General features: G+C 42.3%; 1 protein-coding gene across 1 annotated transcript in view; it reads right to left on the minus strand.

Moving 5' to 3' along the window:
* The window catches only part of GMPR (guanosine monophosphate reductase), a 39,169-nt gene that overhangs the window by 13,050 nt on the left and 3,909 nt on the right, over positions 1-22,210 (minus strand). The window contains exons 2-7 of the mRNA XM_005149884.3: positions 21,077-21,196; positions 20,326-20,409; positions 18,506-18,679; positions 12,028-12,109; positions 9,151-9,257; positions 3,293-3,335 (exon numbers count right to left, since the gene is read on the minus strand). Of these exons, the coding sequence (XP_005149941.1) occupies positions 3,293-3,335; positions 9,151-9,257; positions 12,028-12,109; positions 18,506-18,679; positions 20,326-20,409; positions 21,077-21,196 (610 nt within the window). The remainder of the gene's footprint in view (positions 1-3,292; positions 3,336-9,150; positions 9,258-12,027; positions 12,110-18,505; positions 18,680-20,325; positions 20,410-21,076; positions 21,197-22,210) is intronic.

Below are 22,210 nucleotides of genomic sequence, written 5' to 3' on the forward strand. Positions count from 1 at the left end.
TTGGCTCTGCACAAATTCAGCTGGAGTCAGCCTCGATTTGTGTCCTGGGCAGCCCTCCAGACAGATGCAGTGTAGGTTTCCCTGGACCATAGATGACCCTGGAATCAACATTCACCTGTGCTCCAGCTGAGCCAGCAAGCCTTTGCAACAGTAGGTATACACACACAGCTAATGAAAACACTGACAAAAAAAAGACAGTATGATGTCAGGTATATTTCAGAACCAGTATATGTCCCCAGTTGACTTTTCTACATGCTTTTTCATTCCTTTCCCTTCCCTGTGCCCGTATCTCTTCTCACCACTGCTGTAAGGAACAGCAGTATTGTGTTAAAGATGCTGGCGTAGGATTCAAAAGGCACATTCTGTTCCTGGCTGTATCACAAAAATATATGTGACCTCAGGCAATTGAACTTAGTATTTCTATGCTTCAACTTCTCATCTTTAAAAAGGAAGACAGTAGTGCCTCCCTGGGGCATTCTGAGAGATGTGTTATCAGTCTTTCCAAGGGTGTAGTTATGTGAGCCAAGAGCCCCAAGCAAAGGTGTTCCATGCTTTCTCTTGTTCCTGCATCAGAACACCTTTTTTCTCCCTGACCAACCTACCTCTTTTCCATTATCATCTCCAATACCCAGATAGCAGTGACATCTTCGGTTTGCCAAATCCATACCAGGTTCCCACCAGCAGTTCCAGAATTCCAGCAGTCCCTTTAAAAATATCTGTCACTCCTGGCGTTTTTGTTTCCCACCTTCAGTGCTTCTCTGTTCCTTGCCTTTTAAAATAGGCTTCTACCTTGTTTTCCTCTGTCAAAATGCCCTATCTGCCTCTGACTCCTGAGACCAGTCAACCTTCTACTTGTAAAGCTTCTCAGCAACTTCTTCATGGTTCATCACAGTTCTTCACTTGCACTCCACCCTACTACCCTACTTCTCCTTTTCCCATGAACATGCCTCCTCCAGTCACATCTTTAGCCATCTTCCAATGCTAATCTTCACATCTGGGACTCCCTTATGCTTTTTATGATTCGAATGGCTGCTTTGTCACTCTTTTATGATAATCTCAACATCTCTTTCATGAAGACTTTACAATGATCCACTAAAAAGATAGTATAATCACTTTAAACAAAAGTCCTCTTTGGGTCTCTTGTCCGTGCTTTGTCCAGGCCTCCATCCCGAAGTGAAACTGTACATCTGTGTGTTCTATCACCTGAACTCTGCTATCCAATGTATTTATGTAACTCCTCCAGCAAGAGGCTCCCAGCAAGCACAGAGGTCTGTGCTAGACAATTCAGTATCAGTGTTAAAGCTCTGCCCTGTAAATGCTGGGCAATAAGGCTATCTTCTACATGGCTCACATAACCAATAAACACAGTAGTAACATTATGTAGAAGATTATTTTGCCACCCACCTTTGACAAATGTACACCTATCTCCAGCAGTCAGATGTCCACAGTGTGTCTACCTCAATTATATATAACCAGATTAGTAAGTTTATTGCCTCAGGGTAATCTTTATCAGTTCAAGCCTTGTACCTGTGACACACAAGTCAGACTGATTTGCCTGCCCTACTGTCAGAACAGAACTACTGCCTATATAATCTCAGCTTTCTCATGTTCCTCTGTCCAGGGACAACCTGCGGTAGCCTTCAAACATATGCCACTGTGAATCCCAGCACCCCCTGATAACCAACAGGGCCCAGAATCTACTCTTTCACAGGTTTCAAGCAAGTTTCTATTCAGTTAGCCAAAAAAGACTACAGGGACCCTTCAGACTTGCTATAAACATCACAAAGGAAAAAAAAATAAACAATCTGAAGTTGCTTCCTGTTGTTCTGGAAATGCTCTTGTTGAAGACAGGAACATGGGCCATGTTCCTGTGCAGACAGCTGGGAATGCAGCAAGGTCAAAATCTCAGTTCACAAGCTTCTAGCAACACCACCACCAGCAAGAACCAGGCAAGCTGCAGAGCCAGAGAAAGTCAGGCAGAATAAAAGCCTCATTGCAGGTGGCATGATGGCACGAGTGAGCTGGGCTAAGGAGAGGATGAGTGTTTTTTTTAATGCAATCTTGTTGTCAGAAAGGGTGGATACTGCTGTTCAGCTATGTCAGAAATCACTCAACTATAAGAATCTATTCCCTATATCACATCACCCACTGGGTAACATGAAGGTGACGTGAAATCCTGCAACTGAGCAGATCCATCACTGGCAGCAATCACTCCATGGCTGTGCTTAAAATTTTCTAATTAAGACTTCCTTGTCATCTGACCTGTCTAAAAACAGGAGCTGTCTGCAAACTTAGATTTTGGTTTCCACCTTTCCAGAAGGCCCAGCATTTTTGTTGGCAGGTCTGTAACCTGAGTTTAGGCTTGCCCTGTTTCCCCTATTTGCAAAGCTTCTTGCAAGCAGACATGCTGTATCATAATGTACTCTCTCTTGTATCATATCCAATTATTTCAATGATCTGAAATCCCAATGAGAGACTGTGCTGTCCTGCTGTGTTCCAGGTATTACCCCACTGTAACATCCCCAAAGGGTCTGGCATTTTAGGGACTGGAGACTGTCTTTAAATATCCTGTCAGCCCAGGATGCATGCAGCACCTGTTTCATATATGCTACTTCAACAAGGTTATGGCTAAGCGACAATCCTGACCTTGACTCCCCCCACTCACATAACTTGCATGCCCAAAAGAAACCACATACAAATTAAATTCTCTATTCTATTAGCAAGAGCTGGTGCAATTCACTGAAGCTATTGGCATGACAGCAAAATCTGTTAATTATTAACTTAGATATTTTAGACATCTCAACTCTAGGGGATACAGCATAAATAAAATTTCATCTTTTTAACTGGACAACTGATCCCAAGAACATCTCCAGGGATCTGGCCTGCCTTTTTGTTTTGTTCTTCTGTCCAACACACATTCCACCAGCTTTCTGCCCATTCAAGGACCAAGTCAGTCCAACCTGGCAATGTTACAGGCATCTCTGAACCCTACTCAGAAGAAGCCCTTATCAGTTTTCTTTGCATTACTGTCCTAGTGCTGTATCTTGTGCACACCTGGCAGATAGATTCTAAATAGGACTTCCACCACTGTAAGTTTTGTGCTGCAGAATTTGGACTGTCTGGCCCAAAGAGCAAATTCACGTCTGGTGTACCAACTTCACTGGAGTCACCCACAGGGACAAATGTAACCTACTACTGGTTACACATTTAGGGTGGAATGGACTCCTGCTTCACTGCTGAAGCTGCTGGAGACACGCGGGGTGTAACGGGTGGCACTATGTGCTGTCCTTACCAAACGCTTTGGCGACATCTCCTGGGCAGCTGCATCCTCCATCCTGCGAGAGAACACACGACAGTGAGTGGCAGGGAGCTCACCCGGGGACTCAGGTGAGCACTGGCACCCTGCAACCTGCAGCAGAACGGTTGCTGCTGAGGAACAGCGTGTCAAGAGCTGACTGTGCACCACTGCTATACATCCATCATCTTGGCTGAGCTTTCAGAGTATCCATATGATCCTTTCCATTGCTTTTCTTGTTTAGGCTCATTTACCATATAGTCTACCACTAGTAACAGCAGCAATTCAAATTCCTGACTGCCATTTCCTAAATCATTCCCTGCCATTTTAATGAAAGGTTGTGTGATACAGAGTTGCTAAAAACCCCTACCTTAAACCACCCAATACATTTAAAACACCTTTCTCAGCAGTTTACCATACATTAAAAGGTCACATTGGGAGGGGTGAGGAAACAGACCACCAGCTATGTTGGATTTTGATCTGATAATCTCTAAGCAAATTGGGCAATCTAATCTTTGGTAAGTGAAAATGAATCTCTCATCAGACGCCTCAGGTTTTGCTACAGGCTTGGTAAAGAAACGACAGCACTTGGAGATCTTTAGCATTTTAGACCTACATGTTTCTGTTTCAGTGCGGAGCAAAGTAGCTGATGAGGGGGTTTCAGTTGCAGGGAGGGAAGTTACGTATGTGTGACAGGCCTGTAAAAAAGAGGAATGGCACACAGCACAGCTCATCATGTACTACAGTTCTTTAGGGTTTGTGAAGGTCTGAGCATCAGATGAAAGATCCTTCTACCCTATACCGCCATTATACCAAGAGAGCTCCCCATTCCTTTAATGAACAGCGCCTGTTGCAGACTGCCAACAGATTTCCTGCTTTTGAAGCTACTCCCCAGACTCTACAGTTACCTCATTTTGTTTCACCTCCCTGTTGGCAGAAACACACGCCTGTGTATGACCTGTGGCTGAGCACAGCCATACACCTCCACCATCAGCCATTTTAGAGCTTTCTTGGGTAGCTGGCAGTAGGGCTAAGCATCAGAACCTCCCTGGGTGCAGAGAAGGATTCAGACACAAACTGAGCAGGTGGATCCAAATCTGAATGACTTTTCAAAGGGCATCCCACTGCAAACAGCACGCGGTAGAACTTTAAAGACTTCTATTCCATTTGTTGATAACCTCTAGCACATTATGCCTTTTGTTGAGCTAGAAATTCTTGCTGTCAGCTCCAGAAAGAAGTGCTGGGCTGACAGCTGAATCTCTCTCCTGTCAAGGGCTCGGCTTGTGCAATTCTTTCCCTCTGACAAGTTTGTCAGAGCCTGGAGGAGGGTGTTAGTGTGTGTGCATGTGTCAGGGAAGGAAGAGCTGAGATAGAAGGAGAGGTCTAATAATTTTCAAAGGATAGTGTCAGGTGTTTGTGTGACTCTTACTGTCTGACTGAGACAGGGTAGCTATGAATGCTCTCTGGTAGAGGGGTTTCAGTCTGTTCTTGCTGAGTGGCTCAATGTCTGACTTTTATAATTAACCCAGTGGTGACACTGATGGAGGCTTTATGCTTTTAGAAGTACCATGGGGATAGGGGCCTTTGTGTGTAATCATTAATCATCGGCTTCAAAAAATAGCACTTTGAATGTCACCAAATTACAAATGCTGAGCAGGTTAAGAGACTTTCCCAAAAGCTCATCAGTTATCATTTAAGATAAAAGCAGCCAGTGATGATGATGATTCACATCATTTCTTTATCTGTAGACATCCCTACTTACTTCACATAAGCAGGTAAATTTAATGATTCCCAGAAAGGGAAACAAAAAGGGGACAAACTAAGCAGTTATGCCAGAAGAAGCTATCTGCATTAAACCACTTATTTCCATGTGAAAAATCAAACACTCTGTTTAGACAATAAGACTGTGCTTCTGCTGCATTGTCTGGGAAGCTTCCCCTTGCAGCTCAGCTTGCCTCAATAGGGGCCTGGCTCTGGGTTCAAAATGACTTGTACAACTGCTGGGCTTCAGTCACAGAGTTTGTTGCAGGCTCAGCCTCTATCTCAGAGCCCCGCGGAAATGTAGTTGCAACAATTCCCCTGTGAATTCAGGAGCACTGGCATTATTCTGAAGTAAGCCTTCTGGAAAGGCTGGCCAGGGGGCCTGTAGAGGGCATGATTCTGAGACAAGGGTGTGCTAAGCTGAAGGAGAGGGAAAAACAGGTTTCCAGTCAAAAGAATTATTTTAATATGGCTAAAATAATGTTACTTTCCCCAGTCTTGTTCTTTGAACATACAAACCATTTTACAACAACAAAATTTCACCTGAGGAAAAGAAATACTCTATGGAAAACCAGTATGAACTGGTTTGAATATTTAATATTATATGCAACTTATAATAAGCTTATAACTATGATTTGTATGTTTCAAGCAACCTTTATAATAAACTATATAACCTGGCCTCCCTACAGTATCAGCAAACAGATAGCTATTTATTATGCAGAAGATATGTAAAGTATGTGGCATATACAACAGTAGAAACAATACATAATGGTGCTTTATTCTGAACTACATATACTGGACATATTTCTGTGTTGATAGTGTTCTGTGTGGAGGAAGAGATGGCATGGCAGTAGCAGGGTGAAGAACCCCTTAGTCATCCTTTTCACTGAATGCTGGTAGCCTATCACCCAGGCAGGGTGAAGGGGAAACACAGATCCCTATCAAATGATAGACAAATGAAATAGGACAGATGCAACACTGTTTTCCATTCCCCACATTGCTAGCTTACTAGAATACGTGACTGCCTCTCTATCCAGCAGAGTAGTTCTCTGACCTACAAGAAAAAGAAACTTTATCTCATGTAGGGTGCTTCTGAAGGAGCACTCCTGCTAAATGGCCCCTCCACTGTAACTCACTGCTGCACTTTCTCAAGGCCAATGGATTAGCGAGAATGAAAATTGAGACTACTGGCTCCCAGACAAATAGCACAGGACAGAAACAGTGCCTGTATCTCAGACAGGGTTTCCTCTCTTCTTTCAGTGAGTCATGAAAGATTCATTTCTGAGGTGAACTTTGAGTCTTGCAGATAATTTAGCATGAGGAAAGCATTTGGTGCAATTTCACCTCCCCCTTCTCTCTGTGACTCTAGAGAGACACCAGGCGTTCGCTTGGACTATCATGTTTGCCTAAATATTGTCACCTTCTTTGCAACATATCAGCCCCCAGACTCATACATGATTACTTTAGTAATACAAACATTTGAAATCCCAATTTGTGCTGCCATGCTAGCAGAGCTACTGCAGAATGCGTTTCTAGTGTGCTGTGTTCCTCACAGTACTGTGCTCAGTACCATCACCTCATTCTGTGAGTGAGGCTTCTTTCCCTTCTCAGGTAAACTGAGCCAACAAGACAAGAAAAAGGAGGAATTTGATGAATGCACAGGACAAAAGTGGGTGCAAGAAAGTGCCCCAAGGGACTAACCCATACCACACCATCAGCTACAATCTACATGAAAACAAGCTGGTAGGCTTTGAATCTTTCCACATCCTTCCTTCTACTTCCATATCAAGGTAACAAAAAAACTGCTGGACGTATTTTCTCCTGCCAAACTAATGTAGATAGGGGTGGTAACAGTCTGCCTGCAGTGGTTTCCTTTGGCTGAGGCAGAATGTGCCCTTCCCAAACCTCTGTAATTACAGTAATGAGACATTCTGAGGGATGCAATGTATACTTGTTGCCACTATACCCAATTATATACATAGACTTGCTCCCATATGGTATTTTTCCCACAGGAGGATACCTTTCTTTTGTGATATTCTTGCCATAACTCTTGCTTGACCGTGCAGTTCAGCCTTCTTTCCCCAATAAACACACCAATATCTACCTGAATGCTGCAGAACTCAGGCATAATATCCTTGCCCTTGCTTTCGTGTCCTCAGCTTGGGTGATGGTTGAGCCGCAGTGGTGCTAGCGACCTCAGTTACAACTGAAGGTAATTCTCTTGGCCCAGATGTTGTAGCAGATACAAAATTGCCCTCCTGTACTCACCCTGTAAGGGTTAGGGGGTTGATAGGTCTGGGGTCACTGAAGCCAACGTGACCCAAGCAGGTCAGGAGTTGATCCATCCCCAAGACAGGAGAGGAGGAATAGTACATAACTGTCTCATTTTCCAGACTAAGTACATACTCCCCATTTTACTGTAAAATCAGGATAATAACATTCTTCTGAGGGTTGTTAGCAGAAAATGATTATTGCAAAACTAGCATGGGTCTCTAAGCACTACTGCTAGGATGACACCTATAGTTATCCAGCCTTCACAGTAATGAGTCTTTTATGCTTTATTGCACACATGTTCTACACACACATTTGTAATACTGACCAAGCCACAGAATCACAGGCTGCTTTTTTTTCCTGCAAAATTCATATAGGGGAGCCACGGAAAGGAGGGAATGAATATGCATTAACAATAAAGAGTAAGAGAGATCCATCTGTAACACATACTTATTTTTCTGCTTCATTATACCCACAGATCCAAGCAATACAGTGAAGCCCTTTGCCCATCCCCAGTCAATTTGCTCTCCTCTCCCCTCCTTCCTCAACAACACAACACACCCCCTTCCTCACATGGATACTAGTCACAACTGGGTTAAACAAATAAGGGCCTTCCAATGATTTCACTTGGCAGTACATCTAAAATTCAGTGTGTGGTCTTTTCCAAGGCCACAGAGGGAGACAGTTGGCTGTGAGTGTACCTGTGAGCACAGAATGCTGGTTAGGCCCTATGCCTTCCTTGCTACCTGTTGGGATGCTGTAGGTTGCAGTCTAGCCAGGTCTGAGATCATGTTTAAAGATTTACTTTTTCTGTGCGAGGTGAATCTGGTCTTGCTGGTAGAACAGAAGCTGCCATTAGCAGGCAATAAAGACATGCTCTTCTTTCTCCACAGGCTCATTATTTCCCCAGAGCTTTGCGAGAACATAAGTTACTCAAATGCCAGCCATGCTCAAAAGAGCCACCCCTGAAACCCTCCTACCCCTGCACAGAGAGCTCTGTGAGGATGCTATCTGAATTAATCCAGCTACTAGGGTACAGATGAACTCATATTGTTTTACCTTGTACTCCCCTCTACTGCCTGCCTATCTCTCAATTCCACTCCCTGGGGAAAGCCATGTTTATACTGCACTCATTTTTCAGAAATATTTTGTAGGAATGACTGCTTCCATCTGAAAACACTACCAAGCTTCCCATTCTATTCACATACCAGCTTATTCCATTCAGGGAGCAAGATTGATTGACTGATTGATGGCTTGGCTTCGCGAGCAAAGATTTGGGAAGGGCTTTAACCACGCTTACTACAAGTACGATGACCAAGGGCAAGTGGGATATGCAAATCTGGTTGGAAGAAGGGTGCTTAGGCAATCAGGGAGTGTCCGACCAGGACTGTCATCTCCTGAGTAATCTCAAGCTACCCATGCGCTGGTCCGCCCACATACAAGGCTGGATCTGCAGCTTCCCATGCACCTTGTCACCTACTGTTTCAACCCTCACCTGTCCATACAGACAAGCAAGAGTAAGCCTTTCTAGCCTGTGCAGTGGATTTTCTAGGTGAGGCGCAGCTTGCGCAGAACTGGCCCCAGGGAGCAAGAAGCAGCTTTCCAAAGGCACACACAGGAGTCAGGAGCTCAAGTCTTTTTAAAAATTAAAGGGAGTTGGTTTCTTTACATTTAAATCTCCACTGACTATCCAAAGAGCTAGTATAGAGGTCAGCCAGAGATGACAGGATAGACTTTAATATGCAGAGTATTGGACTGTTTGATTCTTCTGCTCCACAACAGTTTGCACAGTAGGAATCTGAGAGTAGATGGTATTTACTTACAGAGATGATATGTCCCTTCAAGCCATGTGCCGAGTCAGCACACTCAATAACAGCACTTAGCTGTGGATAGCCCACCCCTGTCTTAATCCGAGTGGTACACACGGAACCTAGACAAGAAAATGAGAGTTAAAACATTGCCCATTAGGCTGACTGAAAAGATACATCTTATTTTTCTTGTGGAAAAAATGTGTTTGTAGTATTTTCCCCCTCAAGAAGTCTCTACTGCCACTGTTGGCTTCTCATGGATAAAAGGAACACACAGGAACTTGAGGTCTGAAATGTTATTACACTGTTTCATGGGAGCTGTAATTAACGTCACTTAATATACCCCCTTTCTTCCCCAGGGACACGGTTCCCAGTTTAGGTCTCATGAGTAATGCTTCTCACTGAGGGGATCATGCATCACAAGAAATTAAATCTGAATGAGGTCCATGAACAGAAGGGGGACAAAAGGACCAGAGTCACATGCCTGAGACTAAGCAGCAGCATTTAATACCTGAATATTTCTTCCAATGAACATTTATACCTCCTCTCTACATATGTTTAAAAAAAAATTCTCAGGGAAAACCTGTGGTTTTATTTTCTCTTTTGTGATGATTTTGCACAAGGGAGAGGAACCCATCTTTTTTGCCTAATACTTAAGCAGAAATATTTGATTGATCACAGTAGTTATGAATATGAAAAAAAAAACATATAGCATTTAAAAAGTGAGATCAGTAATCATCCAAAAGCTATATAGTGTAATATTACAGGAAATATACTAATTACAACTGATTAAATTATATTTTTATATACATACATGATGCAGATATATATAAAAATAAAACTATATACATATATATATATATATAAGAAACCCACTTCAATTATGGTTCAACACATTAACATGGCTATATGTCTTTTGGAATACCTTCTCTATTTCTCCTCAAATTAGGAGTCAAAATGAGAACTGCTTTTTGCCTGTCTGGGTCTTACAATTTAGGACACAGACCACAGAGGTCTGAATGAAAACAAGAATTTCAGAACAGATTCTAAACCAAATGCAGTGAAATCTGGATCCCTTCACCCAGCTCCGTGTATACCTGAGCTACCAGTAAAGTAAATTTCCGAAGATTTTTCAAAAAACTGACAACATGAAAACACTGAAAAGTATTGCTGCAAAGAAGGATGAAAATTAGCTTTAAAATAATCTCCACGGGGTTATGTACTTATATGTGCAATGCTTTAGAATAAATCACTGACACTTTCCACAGGATGGACCATTATCTGGCAAAGAGGTCAAGATCTGATCTTCTGTGAGGAACATTTGTTACTTATTTTGGGTGGTCAACCTGTACAGATCTGTTCAAGAAGATCTCCAGGGAGGGCTACACAGCACTTACTTCTACCTGTTTCCACTTTGAGGCTACAAGCTATGGTAATTCTTCTTTCACATCTGAACTTGCCTATGACAATTGTACCATGACAACTCTGCTGTTCATTCTTCATGGATTTTGCAGTATATATTGTCTGCTGTCTTCCTGGGCACAACTGCAACCTTTATTACATTTGCTCTGCTCAAATTATCCATTCATCAACCATAACTATTTAGCACTGTAAAGTAAGCAATCTGCCTGCACTGCACTGGCTGATCATAGCTATTCTGTAAGTGGCACTTGTGTTAGCCAGTTTAAAATCTAGCCCACATAGGGCGACTTCAGCTGCAGTCTAAGAAGAAAATTGCAAGAGGAAGAAGCACATGAAGAAATGCACAAGGGAGGGAAATTAAAAAGGGAAGACAATATGGCAGTATATGCCACACAACAATATTAGGGAAGAGAAGGTAGAAAAACCAAGAAGGTTAGGGTCCTCCCATTTACCCATGGGAATGATGCAGTGATAGGTACATTAACGTAAGCTTTAGCTCCCAGGCAATAGTAATAGGTAGAGGCAATGTCATCCACACTTCATAATTAATACCATTTCATGTTTTGAATTGATGAAGGCATTGACAAGATGGGCAACCTCAGCTTAACAGAACACAAATCATAGGGCTATTCAGAAACTCTTTTCTTTTTATCTTTTCTTGATGGAAGTGGATACCTGAACAGTATCCTTTGAGCTTTTGCTGGGATGACTCAGCCTGTTTTCAACAGGCTAGAAAAAGAGTTCCTAAACACAACACATTATGAATTATAATGTCAGCATCCCAGGCAATTCAGTGCTTCCAATAGCAGGCATCTACACTGCCAGAAGATGCAATATGTAACACTTTGCAGTACACATCACCAATATGCTATCCATGTATATTTTAAACATGCTATGTGCAAAAGCACTGTTACTTACTGACCTAACTGGGTCTAGGCATCCTAATGGACAAGCAAAGAGCATTATACACTGGTTCCATCTGGACAACTCATTGTAATAGTGGTAACAGAGGGTCATGAGGATGATACGGTGGCTAGAGCACCTCCCATACAAGGACAGGCTGAGAAAATGGGGGCTGTTCAGCCTGGAGAAAAGAAGCTGAATGGTGACCTCATAGCAGCCTCCCAGTATCCCAAAGGGGCCTAAAAGGATGCCAGAGAAGGACTCTTCATCAGGGACTGTAGTGATAGGAAAAGGAGTAATGGGTTTAAACTCAAACAAGGGAATTTCTCATTAGATATAAGGAAGAAGTTCTTTACTGTGAGGGTGGTGAGGCATTGGAACAGGTTGCCCAAAGAAGTGGTAAATGCTCCATCTCTGGCAGTTTTCAAGGCCAGGCTGGAGAGGACCTTGGACAACTTAATCTAGTGTGAGAAATCCTTGCTTATGGCAGAGTGGCTGGAACTAGATGTTCCTAAGGTCCCTTCCAACCCTAACTATTCTATGATTCTATGACTGGATTTGACTTACCTGGTCCGATACCCACTTTAATAATATCTGCTCCAGAAAGAATAAGTTCTTCTACCATCTCTCCTGTCACCACATTGCCTGCCTAGACAGAAGGAACAGTATCACATACATGGCAGATTTCAAGACTGCTGCAGAACAGACTAATGACAATAATGTAGAGAACTATGTAGAGTCAGAAAGAATATAGTTCACCATACTGTTTGTTCACTGCACATGCCAGAGAGATTACACAAATCATACAGGCACATTTTCAAGTCAAACAGATTTCATGATTGGTCCAGTTAACCCTGATTCTTAAGATCCCATCAGTATATCTGCTTTATCTTCCACCTCCCTAACCCTCACAGAGAGACTCTCAACCACATCATTCCTAACTGTAAGGGCTATACAGCCAAACTTCTCCCTTACACAGTACAACTCCTCTACCTCTCCTGTCCTGCCTATCCCTCCTGAACAGCCTATAGCCTCCATCCCATTTCCCTACCTTACTTAGTGAAAAAAATGTTCCGATCTTATTTTAAACCCTGCCAAATCTCTATTTTCTTCAGGATTTAGTATTTTGATTACTGAAAGAGTAATAAGGTACTATTCCTGCCATTTTGTACACTGGTGGCAAAACTGGTATGTATATTCAGACTATGCCACCCTGCCCTGACAAGTGGTCATGTTCAGTGCTGCAGAGGAAGGCTGTCCTGACAAGAAGATGCCCCTTTATCCTGTCTCAGAGCATCGTGTCTGCTGCACTGCCAGGTGGTGACACTCTGACATGGGGGTGACATGGCCCCCCATGTGCAGCCCCATCTGCTGTGGAGATTTGAATTTAGTATCTAGAGGTGTTTAGAAAACCTCTTACATAAGGATATTCCAGGACTGAGCAAGTGTTTGTATCAGTACTATTGACATGGGAAGAGCAGGAGGCAGATCCTAAAATCCTTACTTTGTATTTTCTAAGTTTTTATTGAAACAAAACTGCTGAAGTCAACAGGAGCTACTCAGGGAATATGAGTAAGACCTATTCTCCACTCACTGATTTTTGGCTCTTATTTCACCATTTATTTGTTTTTACTGAATTTTACTCCCCCCTTTTATTAGCCTGAAACAGCTGACAATCCACCATCTGAAGCACTTATAAAAACAATGATACTGTTAGGCAGCAATTTGTAGTCTATGACACAGGACCACTTAACTTTGCTCAAAACTGCACAATATTGATTAAAAATAAAATGAAAGAAAATAGGACAGGAAATAAAGAATATATAATAGGTACATTGTTTCCAGCTAAGTGCTGCTTTCTTTCTGCTCAGTGGCAATTTGTTATACTAAGTGTTGTGCGCTCCAAGGTGGGGTGACAGACAGCACCCTGCTTACAACACTAAAGAAGCGATTTACATCTGGAAGACAGATGACTACCAATGCAGTATAACATGCAGCACATTAGAACTTGGTGAAATACTGGAGTACATGCAACAAATTCATGATGAGAAATGGATGGGTATTATAGTCAGTGGCTCCATGAGATTTGGGATCAAATACATATCTGACTTAAAACAGCAGTGTTTCTTATTAGCAGAGCACAGTGGGTTGTTATCTCTTCAGAAATGCTAACTAGACATTTAATGCTAAGTGACTGCTAGAGAGGTTGGAACTCCATATTGTTGATTTAAATTGATCATCCTAGCAGGAAAAAGCACTTATGAACCCAGCATACATTTTTCTTGGAATGCATGTACACACATAGGTGGTTTCTGTCTTTCTGAATTTGCAGATCCTTAACAAACTTTCAGGGAAGACATGGAGCTCTACATAGCAGACTTCAACCTGCCAACAACAGGCATGCTTCTTTCCGGTATCTTTTGCAGACCTCAGACAGCACAAAAAAGCACCACTACATGAGTGACAGCTACCTGTATGTGAAGAGACCCTAGTATCACAGCTGAAGAGCAGGGAAAGACATTTTCTCACATTCAGCTGAACTCTACTTCCACTGAAAACAACGCTTGCTTTACCATAATGACAATAGGACAGCTGAATAGAGGCAAAAGGGCTTTTGAAAGCCCCACCTGTAGGGTAAAGTCAGAATACTTAAAAAAATGCGAAAAGGTGACTATTGAAAGATTGAGACTACAGAGTTGAAAACCCCTTAAAACTAAGAATATAAAGCAAGTAAAGCAATTGCAACTTGTATAAAGAAGCCACTACACACAATACATTTTGTGGTGTATTTGCGCAAGTAGTCAGGAAACACAGTAATTGGCAGGAGTACTGTATTAGTGAAAACCAAGCTCATCTTACTGATGAGCTCATGTATCAATGTATTTCTAATCTGCTGCAAAACTGACTTTTTGATACAACCCAGTAATTACCTTACTGTTAACCTAACTTTGGTATCCCTGGCAGTAAATTTAACATTATCAGTAACAACTGATCAGGTAAAGTCAGGTAAAATACCATGCTTTCAATGTGGTAAGTTATCAGGGGCTGCAACAAATTACCCTGTCTGTGGGCTTAGCCTTACACACTCAGGGCAACATTCCACTGTACCATCACTCAGTGTGAGGTTTCAGGTGAGTGACACCCTGGCTCATTCTAGGATGACTGCACTGTGGGTCAGTCCTGAGGGAATCCTGGCCTCAGGAAAGTCAACGGAGTTTCTCTACTGACTTTAATGGGATCAAGATTTCACCTAACAGGATTATAAAGGCTACAGGTTCTCTAAACAGAGATACAAAATTAGTGAACACAGTAGGGCAAGTGCCTCTGAATTTCAGTCAGGCATTTGATACAGTGCCTCGTAAAGCCCTGCTATAAATATCAACTCACACTGACTTAAGACAGCAACACTGCTGCACTGATTGAAATCTGCTGGCAAATGGCAATGGATCAAGCCGAGGAGAAGTATCTGTGACAGCAGTTCTCAAACTTTCTTCTTGTATCCTAGAGGAAAGCACAGTCTGTGCCTCCACACTATCAGAAACACTGCCAAAGGACACTTCCCACCCACCAAAGCAAGGGGTGATTTACCATAAGATGGAGAGATGATGCCCTTTGTGACACTGAGGTGGGTGTTTGCACTCAATATTGTGACTGACCCTAAAGACCCTCAGTATCTTAACTGTCTCTCACCCTGGGATCCCAGCTGGCCCCTGCTCCGAGACCCCAGCCCTGGTGGACACACCATGACTGCACTGACTCTGCTGCTTGCTTCAGAGATAAACAGGGAGCAGTATGCATAGGCTTCTCTGACTGAATTCTGCCTCTACTAAGGCCCTGAAAAGCTCTGCTACTGACTTCAAGAAGAGCAACAGTTTCTGGCTCATGCTGTTTCCCTCTGCTCCTGCTTTGTGATTCCACTTGCCTCCCTCTCTGGCTCACATCTGCAGGTGCTACTGCACCTGCAAGTGCGCTGCTGCCCCAGACTTTTCCTTCCTGCCATGCTCCATGTTCCTCTCCTTGGGTTTTGTCTGGATCATGAACAGAGAACGCTACAAAAACAGAAATTCAGGATAAAAACTTGGCAAAGCTTACTGGCAAGGCTGTCTTAGCTTGCTAAACAGACTTCCAGTGAAATGGAAGAACCCTAGTGTCTACAACTACACTAATAAGGACTATGCTTACTGTAATATAAAATCTCTGACCTTCATGATGAATGTCAACTGAAGTTTTGCTTTAGACTTTAGTAAGTATGCACAACACAAGCACATGATGCTGTGCTACAACAGAACGCTCCACTGGACCATTACTTGTGATTCTGCACGGCAGTGCTGCATTTGTGATACTCTCAGGAGACTTCAATACTGCTTCTTCCTCCATCCTCAATCTAACAAGTGATTTAGGGCAAGTCATGTTGTACTTTTGTGCCCCTGTTTGTCTTCCTTATCTTTTGTGTTCCCTGGAGAAACTGATCTTCTTTGTAAATTAATATGAAAGGCAGGAGTGTAAAGAGCTTGTGTCAAAGCCAGAAGGAGAAAAATGAGGTAATGTGATAATAAAAGCAAGTATTTAAAAAGGCAAAACTGTTCCTTTGAGAGGCTGTTACCCTAGAGACATCCTCCATTTGCCCTAGAGTACCAGCCACAGAGAGTACTACGTTAACCACAGTTGCTTTGCACATCACCTTTCAGTCTCTGAGATGAACCCATTACGTGGCCCCTGGGAACACACATTCCCTGAAACCAAGGGTTGGGTTACTCTTATGTACTGCACTGCAGCTGACTGTGGAATGAATGGTCATGCTGAGGAAAGCAAACAAGACAGCCCGCAAGGTCCTGGAGATCACTTTCCGCTATGAGAAAGCTTCTTTATTTATATATCTATTTAACTGCTAATCCTTTTGTTTGAAAGCCACAACAGCAGAGAACACACTGCAGGCATAGCACAGAAACATCAAAGCAGACAGAACAGGAAGCAGCAGGACATGTCTTCCACAGTACCATAAAAAGAAGCCTAGAGAAGCTCTTGCATTTCAGCCAGGAATAGCCTCCAAAGACCATTTCAGCACAGAGCGTAAACTCAGCTCATTTGGAAGTGCGGTTAAGATGTCTGTCCCTACTTGAATTAGAGACTTTCAGGGACTGCACAGACTCTGGAGGCTTTGGAACACAGAAGGCTTTTTAACACCCCAAGTTTGTTAGCATGCTCTTAGGAATAGAAATTATCCCTGTTCAGGACGTGAAAAACATAAGCCATATTGAACCACATTGAGAGGAAGGAGGAACTTCCTCCACGAAGGAGGAGCTACAATTAAAGAAGGCAACTGAAAAGGTGAGGGCTGCAGATGCACCCAAGGAGGTGGTGTCATCAGAACAATGAAACTTGAAGTAGCAATAAACTTTGTCACGGAAACTGAGAAACTAAGCAGGTAGCTTAGCAGATGTGGGAGGTGGATGAAACTGGGTTAAGGACCTTGGACTAAAACTTGGGCTTGATAAAACTTTGACATTGGCCTCTGGGCAATTCATCTTGGTTGAGTTCCCTCCTCAGTCAGCAGTCTGTGTGCAGATGGGGAAGAAGGTGACATACTGTTTTCTTTCCACTTCTGATTGGAAGATCTATTATCTATGTGGTTTAAGCTCCCTCCCACAACTCTTCAAGTCAAAGACACGGAGACATGTCACCAAGGACAGTAATTCAGATCCAAGGCAAAGGAACAGCTCCTTCCTGTTCCTTAGCAGTGAACATCAAGTTGGAAGCTCAGAAAGCCTATCTCTATCATTTCATGCTTCCAAAAGCTCTCCCCAAAGCCATGGGAAATATGGTCATACCAAAAAGGTTCCTATGTCTGCTGGTAACTGTTGAAGGGTGACTATTCATTAGCTTATGGTAATCCAGAACCTCACAGGCATTCCAGCCCACTTCCATTCTCCAATGCCACCATCATTCAGAGGCAAGAACACTTCCTCTGACATGTGAGGAAGGAATGCAGTCTCCCCTGAGCTGTCTGAACATGCAGTTCCCTATTGAACTAAGTCAGAGTACGCATATATGACCGTTTTTACTTCACATTTACTTTAGATGTGTGAAGCTGTGCGTCTGGCATGAAAAAGTGAGAAAGTGTTGCCTAAACACATGATGGTGGGTTGGTTTTTTTCTTGAATAAAGGCTGGTAATCTCATGAAGAGTCTACTGCTTGTTTGAGAATTTCTGTGATCCTCATGGAACAAATTCAGACCCATTTCTTTAAGGGCCCTAGGAAACAAGCAGAAGTAGGGTTCTCCTGTAAGGAGTCCAGTGTCAATGCAAACATCCTACACTTTTAGTACAAAAAAGGGGTGAAGGAAATATGGCATTAGCACTCTAAAAAAAGGATAGTAACATCACAGTAGGTACATGAAAAGCCCTAACATTGATTCTTTTGCTCCCTGATGACCCTGTTTACAATTGCCCTGTTCACAACACCTCTATAAATCTTATCATAGGCAAAGATTAGTCTACATTCAGCTGCCTTCATAGTGATCTTATAGATGAAAACAGCCACTGGCTTCTGTTGGCCAGAAATGTTGATACATTCCCACAGCACACCTCTGATCTGGATCACCAAAATAAATGTATATACTTTGTAAGTCATGTTTGGTGTGAGAAGGAGGATGCAAGTAGTAAAAAAAAAAAAAACAACTAGATCCACCCAGCCTGCCATGCCACATCAAACTGCTGTATCAGAGCACACACTGAACACTCCCACAGAAATTATCAACAATGGAAGACTGACTATGGCAACATGTTATTAAACAGCCATCATTTGGCTCAGAGTCAACATCTTGCTGAATTTAAAGGATACTGAATAGATCTGTCTGCACTCATTTGTCTGGAAGGGTTTTGAGTCAGACCTTTTTTCCTTCTCTCTTTCCTTCTCTCTTCCATTCCCTTTCACTAAATGAGCACTCAGAGACTGATGGAGGTGCTGGTTCCTAACAACCAAACTCTGGACCCTGTTCCTGGACAGAATTCCCACACACCCTCTCAACCCTCACTACACACTTACCATAATGGTGTGATGTGGGAACAGGGCACGGACAGACTTCACAAACTCCACAAAATGCTCGGAGTAGCCATTTGCCACATCCAGGCAAATGTACCTGATAGGTGGAATGGCCTTCAGAATACTTGTTAACTTGTCCAAATCAGCTTTTCCGCTACCTGAGCTTGCTGCTACATGCTAGAAAGACAGGGAGAACAAAAGGGAGTAGTAGCTTGTCAAACTGGCATAAACACACACTTCATGTATCTTTACCTGCATAGTCTTGGGATGACTTGTGCTGGAAACTAGTGAAAATCACATTACATACTACAAAATAAATACCCTTCTGCAAATATTAGTATGTCGCTTCTGTTTTAAGGCTCCAAAATAAAGCAAAATTAGCATTTTCATCAGCTCTTAATTCACAACAGTGTTCTCACAGGTAAATATGATCACCTGAGATGGATGAAGGCTCAGCTGTACTCATATTAACACAAACACAGAAGAAGTCCTTACTTGGCGTATTTCCAGGAAAGCAAAATGGCAAAATTTGTGGCACTGACAAGAGTGGAATCTGGGTCTTTTAAGTTCACCAAACACACCCCTGAAATCCAGAATCACAATACAGTTGAGCTTGGAAGGGACCTCTGGGGATTGCGTAGTTCAACCCCTTGCTCAAGCAGGGTCAGCTACCATTTAAAACAGATTTCTTCCTCCTTTGTCTTCCTGTAAGTTCTTTCCAATAGAAAAATAGTTTCCACAGCTACTAGCCCATAAATCCTCTGCAGAGATCCAAGGTCACAGAGCAAGTCACTATTTAATCACTAGGAGATCCTACTCCAGTAATTATGAACAACAAATAAGCTAATTGCCAAAGTGTTCAGACACAGGATACTCCTGAGATCACTATCTATCCTACAGTGGCACATAAACTACCCTGATGAACCTAAGTTATTGGCTGTTTCTCAGACAGTCCTGTAAACAACAGTCTTTATAATACAGTTCTAATGTATGCGATAGGTGAAGATACAATGCAGCTGTGTATTCTTTTCTACATAGAAAAAGTTTCAAAACTGCACTGAACTCTGAGGAGGGGAGACAGCAAGGCACACTCTTATACTGCCTCTCCTGCTGTAGGGGCCTGCCAGAAGAACACAGAAGAAATCCAGGTATGAAGAAGTTGAAACTTGTATCAGTGTTTTAATTTACTAAATTGTGTTTCTCTGTAATGGTTCAGGCTAGGACTCTGTGGACAAGCTGGGCAGCACAGCTAGTAGCAGCACAGCATGAGCTCTAGTACAAGGAGGTCAATGGAGAACACATATGCTCTGACAACTTTCAATGCCCAGCCCTGCTTGGGCCCAGCACCAGGGCCCTGACAGGCTCAGGCTCTGGGTCTGCTTGCCTACCTGGTAGCAAAGACCCTGCCTATCACAAGAGTTTGCAGGGTTAGTTTGTTGTTGCATTGCTCAGGGCTACTTGCATTTGTGGTCTTGGGCTTCTCCATCACCAGCACTAACACAACTCCCAACAGCAACAGAAGCACAACAGTTAAACCTATTCCCAAGTATTTCCTTCTTCTTTGCTCAGGACACTTCTCTATTTTCATTCCAGGCATATATAAACTTTGCCTTTTTTGCATCTTAATATAAGTACCTTCATAATGGACTCACATAGCTATTCTTTTTAAACTGGGACAAGCCACTTCCCTTTATGCATCTAAGAACATCAAATATCTTCATTCCTCAAAACCTCATTTGACAACAATATTCCCAAGAGACTCCAGTGTATGTGAGTTCAGAACAAAGAAATAAACCATAATAAATTACAGTATGAAAATGTACCTCAAGGCATTCTGGGTGATTGGCAGCAAACAGTTTCCATTCTTCCAGAGAATAATGCTTGTGAATTGCGGTGAACATTGCATGCTAGCAAAAATAAGAAAACTGATATTAATGTCCAAGTCACACATCTTTCCCTCTGCTGTGGAATAACAAGATACCAGAAATTCCCATTTTAACTATAGGCTCCTCCTGCTTGAAAAAAGCAGTAACAGTGAGTAACAGACAAAGCAACTCCAAACAACTTTTTAAAGGTAACTTAGCGTACTTAGCTGACCTTTCGGGATCATGTTTCTGATGTGTTTCATGAAGTTATCATCAATATTTTGAATGTGCTTAAGCACTGCAAGAAAGTAATCTGAGTCTTGAGGACAGAGGCTAGTTAACTCATGTTTCCTGACTGCTGCAGCTCTATCTAGTAACATCCACTTTCAAAAATGTTGTCAGCTAATAGTTTTTCTCTGGAAGGTCTGTATTTTCACAATACAAACCTCAAAAACTAAGCTCTAGAAGCTCCACATGAAGCTGAGTTGCACCCAAGATGGAAGCTTCCTGGTAAGCACCTCCACTGAAACTATCTTGTATCTGGAGCTGTAAAAGCACAGTTGCTTTGCAGTGAAACACCACCTTCTTGTTCTGGATTTTTTAACTCATGCCCTGCTGCTAACAAACAAACATAGGTAAAAACTAACAAGGGCTGCTCGCAGTCATCCAGTGGCTTCCCAACTGTTGCAAAAATAGAATCAAGACTTACTTTTGCCATAACCACGGCCATTTCAAATGTCCCCACAGTGTCCATGTTTGCCACTATAATGGGAATTCCTGTGTATGTCTGCTTGGAGTTGCGGAAGGTGAAGGTCCGTGTAAGGTCAACCTGCAATGAACAGGTACACATTCTTTTAAGAAACTGGCTGCAATCTAACATGAGTTTTGCTACTGACTTCAGATACAGCAGGTATAAAACTTAATTTTCCTCCCATTTCCTGTTCTTCCTCCTTTCATTCTGCTATTACATCATTTATTTTGCTACAACTTCTGCCTTCTAAGCAAGAAAATACAGAAGTAAAATAATGTTTTCTGTGTTAAAGAGTTCTCACTGGAGAAAAAGAGAATCAAAATTAAAACAAACAAACAAACAAAAAAAGAACACAAACAAAGTCAGAAGGGCTTGAGAAGAAAGGACACTGAGGACTGTGGATTATTTTATACAGAAGTAACCTCAGCTGTTTGGCTGCCTGAAAAGCCCAAGTTGTATTCCCAGCTCCACAGAAGTTAGAACCAAAACTCCCCCTGTATCCAGAAAGCACAGAGGGCTTTGTTCCAATCTCTAATATAAATGACAATGTAATAAAGTAAGTGAGGTTGATTACGATTATCAGCACTCTTGCCATACAACATCACCAATCATACCCTGGCTTATTAAACCATGAAGCTACTAATTTCTAAATTTCTTACAACTACATCATCCTTTAAAGTTATTTCTTCTCCAGCAGCCTGAAACAATCAGGCATTTTGTTCCTTACATTTGCAAGAGGTAATACCAAAATTAGGTAAGTTCCCACTGGTCTACTTAGCATCTTGCAAAGGAGGGTAAAAACTCTCTAAGAAACACACACTGTTAAGACATGAGGTTACCCTCTTTAGTTAAGAGTGAAAATTCTCTTCATAGAACTCTTTCATAGTTTTATTACTTCTCTCTTCAGCTTTAATCCAGGAACATTAGGAGATCTGAACTGAACTGCATCACCAGAAAGGAAGCAATATGAAGAATATAAGACTTTGATTATTTATTTACAACATATGTTGAACACTGTCATACTGCAGGCTAGATTATGATTGATTAATGTGCTGGGAGATTTGTAAGAGAAAGAAATTGGTGCCTCAGTGA

This window comes from Melopsittacus undulatus, chromosome 1 (assembly GCF_012275295.1).
Source record: "Melopsittacus undulatus isolate bMelUnd1 chromosome 1, bMelUnd1.mat.Z, whole genome shotgun sequence".
Taxonomy (NCBI): domain Eukaryota; kingdom Metazoa; phylum Chordata; class Aves; order Psittaciformes; family Psittaculidae; genus Melopsittacus; species Melopsittacus undulatus.